Raw genomic sequence first — 15895 nt, 5'->3', positions numbered from 1 at the left:
AGGATAAAGAGCTGCAAGTAGTATTTCCAGAAGCTGGGGCAACAGAGTGAGTTCATCTCTGGAGGAGGACGTATGAGAGCATCTACTGCAAGTAACATTCTAAGGTCACTTCATTAATAAGGGGTGGAGCTGAAACTCAAACTCACCTTTATCAGACTGCAGACTGCAAAGTCTACTTGATTATATCTGCAGTTCCTGACCTCCATGTCCTTAATTAACCCAGCACAAATCTCTAGCCTTCTTGCTCAGCTCCCCATGTGGACGCGGAGTATGAACATAGTCTTGGAGTAGCTGAATATTTGTAGTCTAAGAATTCACTCCTTTGAGTGAGTCAGCCCAGGGGGCTGAACTTCTTCTTGTGCTCGGAAATATGTCACTTGGAAAAATACTATCACTTTACTTACAGCTTTCACTCCAAGGAACTATTATGTTACCTTAGGTCACTCTTCTCTTCCAGTGAGCAGTAAAAGTATGATATACACATTTACGTATGAGTGTGTCTTCTTTTGTTCCTTTGTCATGAGAAAATTTCTTTCATCCTTGAAGCTTTCTTCATTGTTATCTCCAGCATAAATCAATATTTTAGTGTGTAATTTCTAAATGTTCTTTTTGGAAGCAAAATAACACTTCAGTGTTATTTTTGAGTCTTTCTCAACCTTCACTTTCAAACCCCTTTTAAAGGCAACAGTGACCTGGGGTGGTAAAGACATTTGAGGCATACTGTCTCAGAGTCTTTGAGGATATTGAATGTTGCCCCAATAGCCCTCTGGGCATAGAGGGGTCTGTAGGTAATCAGTGGACAGCAAATGAAAAAAGTGGAAACAACAACTAGTAAAAGAAGATCCTGGAGTCTGCTTAAGGATAAATGTAAATTCAATGCATTGTTTAGTCATATTTTGGTTGATTAACCTTTCATTGGTGGTCACAGAGCTATGTAGAGGACTCAGTATTTGATCATTATCTATTTGCTTCTCTATGAAAAACAGAGTGAAAAATGGTAGTGCAGGCTTCCAAAAGTATTTTAAAAGTATATTAACTTTATTATGATACATGAACTAAGAAAAAAGTGCACTTGCTTTATTTTCCCATGTCTTATGATACTAAATATTTAGGATTAATCATTCGGTGGAACTGACAGACACTGGCTGCAGACTGCATTCAGGATGAGCCTTTCAAAGGCAACCATTTCTGGGTAACTGAAAACAACTATTTGCCAGCACTTACATTCAGAAAGCCATGAATTTTTGTGGAAAGTAGGTGTGGAGCATTACCACACAGCATATTGCAAAATGTCAAATGCACACGTACTAAATAAAGTAAGAAATCTACTTAAAGCTAGCCTAGAGGCACATATGAAAAACCTACTTCCACAACAGACAAATTATGTTTTACAGAAAATTTCATCACCATCTTTCCATTTAAATAAACTTATTAAGGAATTTGGTGTGTGAATTGTACAGTTGGATTTTGGTAACGTAACTATTCTGAAGAGTAAGATGAGCCTAATTCTCACTTATACCCTCTATTGGTTCTACGGTTTGGAACATCGCAGTGAACAGCAGCTTCTGGAGTGGTTTTGAATTACAGCTTATTTATTTACTGGCTGCGTGACCTTGAGTTAGTTACTCACTCTTTCTGTGTTTCGGTTTCCTCACTATAAATTGGGGATGATAATTGAAACTACTCTATAGGGTTGTTAGGCGGATTCAATGAATCAATATTTGTAAAACATCTAGATAGTATTTAGTCCATGGTAAATGCTATGTAAGTGTTTTTTAAACAAATAGATGTATTGAAGAAGCAGTTATAAACTTCGAACTAGGTATACATTCAGATTCCTCAATCTCTGCACAGGAAATTGACAAGTATATTACATGTGTTGGCCTAGCATTTGTACACACCCTGAATACGGCACAAATCAACTCTACTATGTGTAGTGAAATTCAGATCTGTCTCTCTTGCTATATGTGCGCTCTTCAAACAAATATATTCAAGTCATTGAATATATTATCTTTTTACCCTGACATTAGCATAGTTTCTAATTCATAAAGGTGTATTTTTAAATGCCTTTTGAATAAATCAATAAATAGATGTGCATACTTTTCTGTTTTGTGTCTCTGATGATAGTAGAAATGTATCTTTTTGATAAGAGAAGAAAGTATTTTTTCCTAATATTTTTCCAGATTTTCTCCTTTATATAGTCTTATGCATATTCAAAGAGAAAATAAGCTTCTTTTCTTGTTGCTTTTGCAATCATTTTAAGTAATGATGTCAATTCAAAATTGGAATAAAATTGGCTTTGAGAAGACATATCTAAATCTTTGTGTTTGCTAAAAAATTATTACATATCCATCTACCCTGGTTATTTAGTCCAATGCCAGAAATTTGGAGTTGGCCAAAACAATTGGGAGACTTATGCTTGCTCTGTGTGTGTGTGTGTGTGTGTGTGGGTGGGTGTGTGTGTGTGTACACATGCTTATTTAAGTGCATGTATGGTAAGTGGCAAAGGGCAGTGTTTTATGGGAAGCCATGCTTTCATTAGATGGTAAAAGCAGAAGAAGTCACACTCAATGGTTGACTAACCAGGAGATATCACTGGACTGCCCTTTAGTTGAGGAAAAACTTTGACTCCAGTCTAACTTTCTATTTCTAATACTGTATGATCCTTGCCATTTAAAAAGTTTCAAATGGGTTCTATTTGCCTGAACTGAGAGTGATTTTTATTTTGTGGAAGGTTTCTAACAAAATGAGCAGAAGCCATTGTGTAGATACCTATAAGAATAGGTTGATTTTGTAATTTCTCTTTCTTTTAATATAATTTGAATTTTTCAGTTTTAGAGGCAGTAAATGTGAAATTAGATGATGAATATATTCCTAAGAGAACACCAAAAATCTATCATACATTTTGCATACCTATTATATTCACAAAAGATATATGAAATACTTAAGAACAAATTGGTGAGAAAAACTTGGTGACTGAACACTCCTAACAAGTGATACTTTACTTTGAAATGCAAACACTGAGATTTAAGATTAACTGTTTTCAAATATTATCAATGTGTAACAAAAATGTTGGACAACATGGCATAATAAAACTGACATACCCCAGGTAGCACTTGCAATGCATTATTATCCATCCACAACTCCCTTAAATTTTGTATTTGATCCAGTACTTCTGGCTGGGAGAGAGGTAGAGAGAAAGGACAAAGGAGAAGAAAACCAAATTAGTCTTTTTTAAATCACAAGTATTCAATGTAACTTTTTGAATCTTGATCTTTATTTGGGAATCTAGTGTTAATCCTCTAAGAAATTCCAGTTTAACAGACCTCCAACAAAACTGGTAGTCCCAGAGGTAGCCAACCTAGAATTGGAATCAATCAGAATAATAAAAATTAAAATCTATTACCCAGATATATTCTCCTCAATACCTTAGAATTATTGTTTGTAGCACTTACTACACTCAATAAGTGTCTTTCTTCACTAGAGTATAAGCTTTAGGGGACTGTTGTTTTGTAATCACTCCGTCCTTATATCCCCTGTTGTTTGCCATGATATAGTAGGTTCTTACCATGTGCATTTATTAGCACTTTATACACGAACACCCATGTGCACATAAGCACTGCAGTACCATGATATGATAACAGTATGAATAAGGCCTAGTGACTTATAATTACATGTTGAATAGTGAGAATGCATACTGTGTATAATGCACAATTCAGAATCCACAGTCATGTCATACCCAGTTCTTGCCTTGAAGTAGTTGACAACCCAATTTTAGAACTAGATTTAGGTCTAGGGGAGAGGAATGCTAATAAATGACTAAAACACAAGGCAGCATAGGGGAGAACAGAACAACTCTTCTTCCGAGAACAGAGAGAGACCATATGAATTTTCTACATGTTATACACACAGTGCATAATGAAACACTTTCGTTCTCTAACTAGAAGCTGTCTAAATTCTACCTCCTGGGCAGCAGACTATGTAGAAAGGATAGAGGATAGAGGTTGCTATTGCTACCAGCGTTATTACCCTCCCTGTGGTGGCCTTGGCCTAAGTTCTCTCCCGAAATCATCCCCTTCCCCACTCTTAGGCCATGTGCTTCCTTTGAAGTCAGTTCCTTTTTACAACATCAGGGGAGTGAAGAGGCCTAAGCTGGTTAGTGCACTGTATTCACCTGCCACAGGGATTGATTCAGAGACAGGAACATGTCCCATTCAGAACTTATACAAAGCAATGAATCTTTGGCTGGGACTTCTGGGGAGAAGACTTTTGCTCTTCTCTGCTGGATTCGAAAATGGGAGTGTGCAGCCTTTGGAACTTCAGGTATGAGGAAAAAAGGGGAGAGCCCATCTGAGGATAAAGTCTTTCCAAACAAAGTAGAGCTAAAAGATGAGTCTTGGTAACATTATGTTAGCCTGGAACTCAGCCACATCTGAGGCCAGATTTTCTGTTTCTTCTAAGAAAGAATTATTACTTACTGAACCAACAAAACACAAACAGCTCAATAAAATTTGGGACCTAGTTAGGAAAGCCAGTGCATTTTACAGAATACGTGTGGAAAAGAAAGAAATTACATAAAAATTACCATCAGAATATTGGTAACTGTAAGTCAGTGGAGGTTATACACATGTCCTTGACACACTAAGAGGGCTTCAGAGACTTCCAGACCTACTTTGGAGTTAGTCTCTGATCTCTTTCATCTGTGATTGCAATGAAACGGTAAAATTCCTGGAAGAAGTTTCCTTTATAACAAGGATCAAAATCTGAAGTTAGAGACATGGTGTTCTGCTATGGAATCAGAGGCACGTGTGAGTGGGTACGGGGGATTTTTTTGTGTGTAGGAAAATACTCCCACTGTCATTTAGATCATAGGGAGTGAACTACTCTGCCTATATGTTAGACTGGACAAAGATGGAAAACATGTATGGTATAGCAAGTGTAGGAAGCACACTCTGATACACACAGGCTTTGAGGCAGAGGGCTGATAGCAACAAGCAGGTCAGTTGGAAAACATCAGTCAGATGGTGCAGTTGTTCCTAAGCCTAGGCATTATGCAGCCTTAAGAAGAGAAAGAGATGCATGCACACTGGGTGAGATTCAACAAAACTTTACATGTATATCATAGGACAGAGATGAGTGTGCAAGATTGTAACAATAAGAATTATTAAGGGTAATCTAGATTATGCTGTGGTAACAAATTAATCATGAAATCTTAGTGGCTTAACACAACAGGTTACTTCTCACTTGTACTACATGTCCAGCATGGGTTTCTGCCCCACGATCTTGTGATACCACCATCTCAGGACCTCTAGAAGAGCCAAAGCAGGTGAAGAAAGAGCCTGGAAAACTCACCACTGCTCTTAATGATCCTGGGCTGGAAATGACACACATCGTTTATGCTTATAGCTGATTGTCTAGAACTATTTACATGCCTGCACCCTAACTGCAAGGAAAGCTGGGGAATGTTAGGAGAGCTGTGGAATATTTGGTGAACACTACTGTCTCTTCCACACAGTGACACTGTATGAAAAGGAATGGCAAGAATGAATACATAGCACTTTTATCATTTACTCATCCCTTCATTAAGTACTTATTAAAACATCTTCTAAGAAGTGTTAGGCATCACACTAAAGTCATAATGCATAGTGTGGTCTCTGCCCTCAAGAAACTCACAGTCTAGCTTTAGAGCAAACACACAAAGAGTAAATGCATGACATTACAGGAATATAAAGAAGGGGAGCCTATCTGCCTTAGTAATGAGGGGGAGCCAGAGAAGGATTCATGGAGCTGAGATGAGAAGGAGTTGGCCAGTGGAGAGGAGAAGAGAGGACGTAGATTCTAGCCAGAAGCAGAGTGGCAAGAAATAGCATGGTGTGTGCATGGGAATGGCAGGCTGTTTGCTTCCTAGAGTGTTAAGTTTGAGACAGAGTGGGTAGTAGAAAATGAGGCTAGCAAAGGAGTAGAGGTTCTACAAAGGCCTTTTTTTTTTTTTTTTTTAGGAGATAGGACTTTATTGGATAGGTAAAGAAGCATCATTAAGAGATTTTTGATAGGAAGTGTAGGAAGTGATTTTGGCAGATTGGTGTTCTTTATATACTGTATATCACTCTAGTCTGGAAGAAAAAAGAAAAACAAAAGCAGGAAAACTTATTAGGGCTAGTAATAAAAGAGATAATGAGGAATTAGGAGGAGAAATTGGATTCAGGAGCATTTAGGAGATAAAAATGGCAGGACGTGGGGACTGATATGGGATGAGGGACCAAGGCGTGTGCGTCTCCCAGCTCCCCAGCGTGCAGCTGTGCCAATAACGGAGATGCAGACTAGCAGGGTGGAAGCAGACACGTGAGCTGGGAGAGACTGAATTCCGTTTTGATCATGATTAGCTTTAGGTTCCTGTGGAACACAGGCAGAAATATCTAGGAATCGGTTGGCTATTAACATCTGAATCTTACGGAATAGGTTTGAGTGGGAGATACGACTTCTGCATTTCGTGGAAATAGAAACTCAAATGGAAGATCTCCCCACGGGGAGACTGAGGAAGGTACCTTGGGGAGCACTAACACGTGAGGGCTGAAAGCACGAAGAGCAACCTACAGGAGAAGCCGCTGCAGGAATGGAATCCAAGAGAGTAAGGCAGGAGGCGGGGGGTGTTTAACAGAGTGCCATGAATTGAGTTGTGCTAGGAGTAAGGAAGCAAACAGGAGTTTCATACACTGGACAGATGCCCAGTGAATTAAGTGATTGAAGATATCCACTCAGTTTTGGAAATAGTAGGTCACGGGTAACCTCGGTGACAGCCACTTCTAGTGATAACTATTTCAGTGAGTTGAAGATAAAAAAAGAGGAAAATAAATGGGGGCAGTACAGGTCAAAGATTCTTTGTAAAGTCTGGATGAGAGGAAAGGAAAAAAGTTAAGGGGCCGTGAAGAAACTGAGGGGTTAAGGGAAAAGAAAACTGAAAGCAAAAAGGGACAGATTAAAGACAGATAAAATGGTATAAAAATCGCGGAGTAAATTCCACTAGGAGACAAAGTAGATGTGACTGACAGCACACGAGGAGGGGCTGACCTTGAATAGAAATGAGAGAGCTCATCTGCTGGGACTTGAGGGAAGATGGTGAGAATGGTCAGGGTGTAGGTGGGCATGTTGGAGACAGGGCTGGAAGGTTAGGGAAAGCCTATCCTAAGTTCTCAAATGTTCTTGATGAAGCAGGAAACAAGGCAATCTGTTGAGCAAGAGGGGTACATACATAGAGCAGCTGGGGAGAATGGTACATACTGGAATATTTTGAGGGGAATCAAAGAGAGAGCTAAAGGCAATCAAAAGAGCTCTATCAATGATAGTTACTATAATTTTTTTTTTTTTTTTTCTGGGCAAGGAGGGGGACTGACAGTCTAGTACAAAGTAGAAGAAACAAAAGACTTCAGGTTCCCATTAGGTCAGAGAGGAATGCAGAAGGAGTGAGGGATGGAGGGTACTAAAAGGATGAAAAACTAGAATGGGAGAGCAGAATTTAGGGGTTCAAGATTTCTGATGTAGTTCCAGGCAATGACAAAATTCTAGTTGTAAGCCTGGGGAGGGTTGGCGAAGGCACGAAGTGTGAAGTCTTGGTGTGTGGGGAGGGGAGGATGCTGTGGGAACCTAGGATTCGTGTGGTTTCTGAGGATTTGGACAGCCTTTGATGAGCTGCGTACCCTGCCCTCTTGGCCGTGTCAGGCAAAGTGGCAGATAAAGGTGACCAATTACGTCTCTGAAATTTCTCTAATACTGGGTTCTACTGGAGACCCTAGGCATTTGTGAGTCCTTGGAAAAGGGTAACTGACGCGAATGTGTATTTCTACTTTATTTTATAAGATATTTAATCTATTTAGTAACATAATAAGGTACTAAAAGTCCTACTTTATGGACGAGGAATCTAATAATCATTTCCTGGGGAAAATGAGAATGTTTTGATAAGGGTTGCATAACTGCAGACGGGATTGTTACTCAGGTCTTATGGCTCCAAAGATGACATCATATGATAGCTTAAAATTGAAATTCCAAAATAATGAAGGGAGCTGGAGTTCACAAATGCCCAATAAAGTAAAGTGCATGTTGGATTTCTGAAAAAAAAAGTATATATATATATTTATTACTGGATGTTATAATAAGATGTACCACAGAGGAAACTGCAGAAACTTCCTAATAATAGCAGAGACAAAATATGGTTAGCTGATCAATACATAGCCTTGCTGAAAAGAAAACAAAAATCACAACATGTATATGATATAATAACATTTCAGGATCAATAGACAATTTTACAGTCTATCTTGGAACTAAACTAAATGGCTTACTACATCCAACCTAACACATAAATTATCTTTTTTCATGCTACTTAATTTCATCACAAAATCAATCATTTTCATTAAAAATGGGTAAATTAACTCCAGAATGTCTTGGTATATTCAATTCTGGTGAAGATGCTATGAGCTGAGCACTCTCATAAACTGCTTTTGGGATTATAAATTGTAGTCTTTTTGGAAAACATTTTCAAATATGTATCTCATGCCTCAAAAACTTTCATATCTGCTTCTTGGCAGATATTGTAGCAAAATTATTTAAAAGACAGAAAAATCTTAATACAGAAAAATATTCATTGCAGAATGATTAATATTAAAAAGTTTGTCATAATCTAAATAAATGGCAGTAAAAAGAGATATATAACCAAATTATGATAAAGTAGTATGTTGGTATAGTATACAGCAATGAAAATAGATTATCTATATTTTTATGTACAAAAATAAATAGATCTTGCAAACAATATTGAACGAAAAAGCAAGTACGGAAAACTAATATAGCACAAATTAATTTACATAAATTTAAAAAACAATGCTGTATACCTATGAATACACAATACAGTAAAAATCATATTATGAGATAGATACACATCAAATTCAAAAAAATAATTACCCTGGGGAGGGAGTTATTGAAATAGAACTAGGAAGGGAGACACAGAAGACTTCTGCCATGTTTTGTTTCTTTAAAAAAAAGACCAAAATCAAATACAAAAAGTAGTTAATTGTTCATTTTGGTTAATAGGTGTTTAATACATTACTTTAAAATTTCTATATTTGTTTTCAATTTTTTAAAAATTAGAACAAATAGAAGAAGTGTCAAAATAGGAATTTAAAAAACTCCTTGGTGGTATCATAATTAATTAAATTTTTTCTTCATTTGCATTTTTTCTGTATTTTTCCAAATTTCCTATAAAGCATAGATTAATAAGAAAACATAGAGAATATTTTAGTATCTTTTCTTTAAATTTACACTTACCTAAGCTACTTCAGAATCCTTTTCAAAGTGATTTTACTATGTTCAGTCAAAACAAGCTAAGAAAATGGCTACATCAATATTAACATAAGTTAAACATATATTTTTGCATGACTGCAACAAATTCCAATAATTCTTGTCATGTATATGCAATTTTAGGCTGTTCCATTAATCTGACTACATGTATTACTTTTATTCCACTAATAGAGTGCTGTGGATTGAATATCCCCACAAACTCATTGAAACTTAATCCTCACCATAACAGTCAAGAGGGTGTATTTCCCACCCTATTATGGTAATTGAAAGTCTGGGCTTTTGGGAGGTAATTAGACTATGAGGACTGTGTCCTAGTGAATGGATTGGTCCATTCATGGAGTAATGGGCATTGTTCTGATGGCTTTAAAAGGAAAGCAAGTGAGGAGGTTAGTTTCTCTCTTGCTCAGCCATTTTGTCATGCAATACCCTGAATCACTGAATAGAGTCACCACCAACAAGGTCCTCATCAGATGTACCCCCTGGACTGTAGACTTCAGAGCCTACAAACTGTGAGAAATTTAATTCTTTATATATTATCCAGTTTCAGGTATTTTGTCATGAGCAAGAGAGACAGACTAATACATAGAGTTTGATTGTATTTATTTATACACCTTTAAAATTTTTTCTTCCAATGAGGTTAAGAGAAATGTTAACTGTGAAAGACATACTATCTTTCATTTACTAATTTTGTCAAAGTAAAACTAAAGAAGTGAGAAGAGAACTTTAAATTTTAAGTGTCTTAAAATTGTAAGAGATTATCTACTAAATACTGTAATAACAAAAAACATAACCTGTTGGCCATTTGTACGTCTTCCTTTGAAAAATATCTATTCAGCTCCTTTGCTCATTTTTAACTGGATTATTTGTTTTTTCACTATGAAGTTGTTTGAGTTCATTGTATATTCTGCATATTAATTCCCTGTCAGATGTATACTTTGCAGATATTTTCTCCCATTCTGTAGGTTCTTTTCACTCTGTTGATTCCTTTGCTTTGCAGAAGCTTTTGAATTTGATATAATCCCATTTGTTTATTTTTTCTTTTGTTGTTTGTGCTTTTGGGGTCTTATTCATAAAGGCTTTGCCCAGTATGGCCAACAGGTACATAAAAAAATGCTTGACATTACTAATCATCAGGAAAATGCAAATCAAAACTACATTAAGATATCATCTCACCCCAGTTAGGCTGGTTATAATAAAAAAGACTGAGAATAACAAATGCTGGTGAGGTGTGGAGAAAGGAAAACTCTTCTACACTGTTGATGAGACTGTAAATTAGTGCAGCTATTATGGAAAACATTACAGAGGTTGCTCAAACAACTACAGATAGAACTACCATAAGATCCAGTAATCCCACTACTACTGAGTGTATACCCAAAGGAATGGAAATCACCATGTCAAAGGGATACCCACACTCTCATGTTAATTGCAGCTTTATTTACAATAACCAAAATACGGAACTGACATAAATGTCCACTGATGGAAGACTGGATGAGGAAAATGTGGTATATATACACAATGGAACACTATTCAGCCATAAAAAAGAATGAAATTCTTCCATTCACAGCAACATGGATGAGCTTGGAGAAAATTATCTTAAGTGAAATAAGCCAGGCAAAGAAAGAGAAATACTGCATGTCATCACTCAAAGTGGGAACAAAGAAAGAAAGAAAGAAAGAAAGAAAGAAAGAAAGAAAGAAAGAAAGAAAGAAAGAAAGAAAGAAAGAAAAAAAGAAAGACCACAATAATACATTGAACTTTCAGAAGGACAGAAGAGATCTATGACTACTAGAAGTAGTCATAGAAAGGAAAGGGGGAAGGGGAAGGGGATAAGGGAAAAACTGGGTAAGGGATGCAAAGAATAATTAAAATTTGTAATAATGAACATAATAATAATAATATTGGTTTGATCATCACATATTATACACAACTACAAATAGTCAATTCTGTACTCCATAAGTATGTGTAATCAATTAAGTTTTAATTAAAGAAAAAACAAATTTTTTATTACCAGAAACTGTGCAAAACTGGACGGCAATGGAATGAAACCTGTTTCAACATTCAGATAAGTAACTGTGAAGGTGTTTTCTCAAATCATCAAATATAAAATAGTCAATGCAAATTAAAAAAATTATATTCTCTAACCAAAGTGACATAATTATGGTATTTCACTGAAATATTCATTTTCACATTTTTTTCTAAATTTTTAAATCATCAGTACTTTAAGGTATTATTTTTTATTTCTTTACTTTTACCATTTTTGTTTAAGAACATCTAGAGATTGCAATACACTGAGAAAGCATGACTTCATTTTAAGAAACTTTCTTCCATTTTTATTTAAATATTTTATTTATCAATACACTTGGTTTATTACTAGCATTTTAGTTCTCACAACTGGGAAATTTTTTATTCATGAATTTCATAGTGCACGTTTAAAGCTCTTTCTGAACACAAAATTGGGTGACCCAAATTGTTCACCTCTTTACGACAAGCCTACTTGTTCATTCTCTCAATTGTGATGTACCACAGGTCTTGAGACTGTTTATGTTCTTCAGTTAATTTCTTTGAAGACGAAAAGGTTAGCTCCATAGGGTCTGAGCCTATTTCCAGATTACATTAGTTTTATGTTTCTCAATTTTATTTCAGAAGTTGACCCCAATAAAATGTTCATAAAATTTAAAATTTTGTATTTAATTTAATTAATCCAATTCGGGTAATATTTAGGAAAAGGACATTTTATATTTTAGGAATTGTTGAATAAATAAATACATGAATAAGTATTCTTAACAATAAATTGGTGATAAAATTCACTGCTGAGAAAATGTGATTGACTTATAATTAATTAAAACACTTATAGGTATAAGCTTTTATGAATACTGTAATAAAAATATCAACATAATATATTTCATTTAATTACTCAGATGAGTATATTGATGTACAGAGGAAAAACCTACAGATAAGATATGTCAGGAGGGAGAGATGATACATGAAATGACAAAATTAGTATGCAAAATAATCTGAAAATGTTGGAAGACTGGATGCCCAAGTGTAAAGGTTTCTTTAACAAACTGGGGTTTATTCAGAATATTAAGAAACCATGCCATGAGAGAAATGGCTAAAGTGACTCAATCCGTTTAGACTGGAGAATGGAAGATGCAGGTGTCACAGAGCCTTGTCTTTGAATATCTGAGGGTGGTTGTAAGGAAGTGGGGCTGGGTTTGTCCTGTCTTCATCCCCAGTTCAGAACTAAAACAATGAAGGAAGTCACAGGAAGATAGGTGTAGCAAGCCTCATCTGAGCAGTGACTTTTTCCCAATTAGACTTGTCTAAAATGAAATAATCTGATTTCCTTTGAGAAATAGTGACTCTTCTATCAAATGAACACATAACTCCCTAAGAAGGTATAAATAATAAGAATAAAAAAATAATCACAAAAAAAGCTAAATTCTATTTGGCACTTAGAACCATATGGTGCTTTTCAAAGTGCTTTTACATAGATTCTTCTCATTGAACCTTCACATCTCTCCAATGAGAGGGGCACCATCCATCACTGGACACGCAGTAAGCACAACGGTTAAGGGCATGGTTTCAGGAGCTAGATTGAGTTCAAACCGGGCTTTGGTACCTGCCTGCTGTAAAATCTTGGCTCAGGTTCCTCATCTATAGTAGGTGGATGACCCAGCAGTACCACCCACAAATGGAGATAACGAGGATTAACAGTGTTGAAACATTTGAAGTTCTTAGAACAGTGCCTGGTTCTGAGGGTTAGTGCTCAATGCTGAGTGAATGCTTAGCTATTTCCCGCATTTTGTAGAAGGCATTTAGGCATAAAGAAATAAACGAATGTGCCCAAGGTCATACAGCTAATATATGCAGAAGGGAAAAGCCTGATTTTGAAGTTTTGTAAGCTATGATAAGCAAGGTTCAAAAGTAGAAGAGTATTCTGGGGAAAATCATAAGCGGTTCACACTTAGCATGATGTTACTTAGAGGCCTCAAAATGAAGGTAGCATAGGAGAAAATCAGATGCTAAAGAGAGATTTAATTCCTTCAATAGTTTTATTCAATTAGTATTTATTAAGGGCCTATTATGTACCAGTGAAAACTGTGTAACATATACATTCTCATTTCAAAATTTAAACTGGTCTTGCTTTCTTTCTCCAAAAAACTACGGCTACTTCCTTTGTCTATCTTCTGTCTACACTGCAGCCAGTGGGTCAGGTCAGCATGATCACTCCCATTATCCAAAGAATATAAAACCCACGTGCTTTTACCATATCACACAAAAGGACTCCCATTGAACCCTTGCTTATTTCTTGGCCTTTTCTTTCACTATACCCTCTAGCCTTGATGAAAACCCAACTCTGCAGGTATTAAAGGCATCATGCTTTATCTTGCAATCTGGCCTTTGCAAATGTTCTCTAAGCCTGTTCCCTTGATCCCTGATTGTATTAGGTATTCTTCCTGTGTGTTGGTATCCCAACTGTAGCACCTTGCATATTATACTCAGCTCCTTGAAGCAGAGAACTGAATCTAGTTCACTGCTGTGTCTCCAACTCCTTGCATGGTAACCTGTGCATTCTAGTGCTCCAACAATTCCATCTAAATTGAACAAAATAAACAATCCATGTTCATAATCAATCTTTTCCTCTACTCTACCTCAGTAACCCACTTCCAAGATAGCACTTATACTTTGTCTTCACCATTACCTGTATCACCTTTGAAATCTCAATTGCAAATATACCACTGGCTGATCATCACCTCTTATACTTTCAGTTCACTTAGTCTAGTGCCCTAGGACTCCCCTGCAACAGCTATTGTTATGACATATCACTGATAGGCTAAATTTACTTTGTCTCTATTTACCTATCTTTCCTTCCTTCCTAAGCTGAGATTTATTATAAACGGTCCATCATTATGAACAGTTTCTTACACACATCACTTAGCAAACTCTTGTCACATTCACCTAGCAGAACTTTAACATGGGCTGAATCTAACTTTCTGCCTTTTCTACACTTGCACTAAAATTTGTTGGAAAAAAAAATCACAATGTGGCTGACTGGTCGTAATTTCATGACAAATGTCTGAAAATTGGAACTGAATATTGCTTGAAACTCTACTACTTTTCCCCAAGAAGTTGATTTTCACCTCTCTGAGACTATTTTGTAGTTCTTGTCTAGTCAAGAGTATCCTTCTCTTATTCCAGTTTACAACTCACCCTATTGTTCACTGAAATAAATGAACAACCAGAGATGGATTAGCTCCAAAGGAAATGAAGCTTGAGCTTCAGGCTCCTTACATGCATAGTTAGAAAAATTTGCAAAGGAATATATTCTAAAGACAATTTGCCACAACTACTGCCTTTTGCTGTAGACTTTCCCTCCATCATACTTCCTTGGGGATAATGTGGCACATTTGGGATCTGGCTTAGTTGAAGTTGAGGTGGGGATACATTTGGTTTGGATTCAATGCAATGCATTTATGCATTCTGCAATCACTTCTGTGGTTCTCTTTTGCTAAGCACCTCAGCCCTCCCAAATTTTTGTCCCCCAATAGTCCATTTGAGCTCTAAACCTTGTTTTGTCCTTACAGGGACTCTAGGCTTGGAGTTATCTCCTTTTCCACACCTATTTTTCAATCTCTGTCTCTACTAGGTCACCTCCAGCATACAAACATGCTTTAGTTTCTCCCATCATTTAAAAAAAATACTATTTTCATTGACTCTCCAGCTCCTTCCAACCACTCCCCCATTTGTTTGCTCTTTTTCACAGTAACACCGTAGAAATAAGTTGGCCACTATTTGCCTTTGTTTCCTCCTCTCCCACTCACTCTTTAACCCACTCTGACAAAGCACTGGAAACTGAAGTCTTCATGATCTCCATTTTGGAGCTGGGACTCCTTAAACACAGCTGTGTAAGTCAGACTTAGTACTTAGCTACTAAAGTCAGATGATAAAGGATAAGAAGCAAATAAAAGAAAAAAAAAACAATTTTAAACATGTAAATGCAAAACTTACATTACAGTCTAATTGATTAAAGAAAATTTTACAGTTGTATTTTCGAGATAGAGCAAACATTTCCAGTTGCCAATGCAATCTTTTATTCTAGAATCTTTAGGTGATGTATGGGTGTTTGTTAATGTAAATTATATAGTTTCTATGGTATACCTGTTCTCTCTATCTCTTATTAATGTTTAAAATGTTTAAAATACATACATACATTTTTATATGCACCACATTCTATTATTACACCTTCCTATAACCTAACCTGAAAACATCTAATACTGTTTTATTTTTTCTAGATCACCTAAATATCTTCTCCAATTTAGATTATTTCATTGAATGAAAAACAAATCAGAGTCATTATTTTTTATTGGCAAACCAATAACCTGAAATCTTTTTAAACTGTCAGTTCCACACTCACTATTGTGAGCTTCTGGAGCAAGGCTTGTGTCTCTGAATTCCTGGCATTTAGCAGTTTGCCTGTTGCAAAAAATACTTGCAATGATCCTTGAAGGTCATAAGAATGTACTGCAAAACTGAAATACCTTCTGAA

At 36.2% G+C, this 15895-nt stretch overlaps 1 protein-coding gene across 2 annotated transcripts in view; it reads right to left on the bottom strand.

Annotated features, from left to right (window-relative positions):
• The window catches only part of LRRC7 (leucine rich repeat containing 7), a 422920-nt gene that overhangs the window by 136965 nt on the left and 270060 nt on the right, over positions 1 to 15895 (bottom strand). For both annotated transcript variants that reach the window (XM_063104407.1, XM_063104408.1), the window contains exon 8: positions 3105 to 3179. In XM_063104407.1, coding sequence (XP_062960477.1) covers positions 3105 to 3179 — 75 coding nt within the window. The remainder of the gene's footprint in view (positions 1 to 3104; positions 3180 to 15895) is intronic.

This window comes from Cynocephalus volans, chromosome 8 (assembly GCF_027409185.1).
Source record: "Cynocephalus volans isolate mCynVol1 chromosome 8, mCynVol1.pri, whole genome shotgun sequence".
Lineage (NCBI taxonomy): Eukaryota > Metazoa > Chordata > Mammalia > Dermoptera > Cynocephalidae > Cynocephalus > Cynocephalus volans.
Note: the sequence above shows the minus strand (reverse complement) of the source record. Positions and strands in the feature narration are given on the sequence as shown.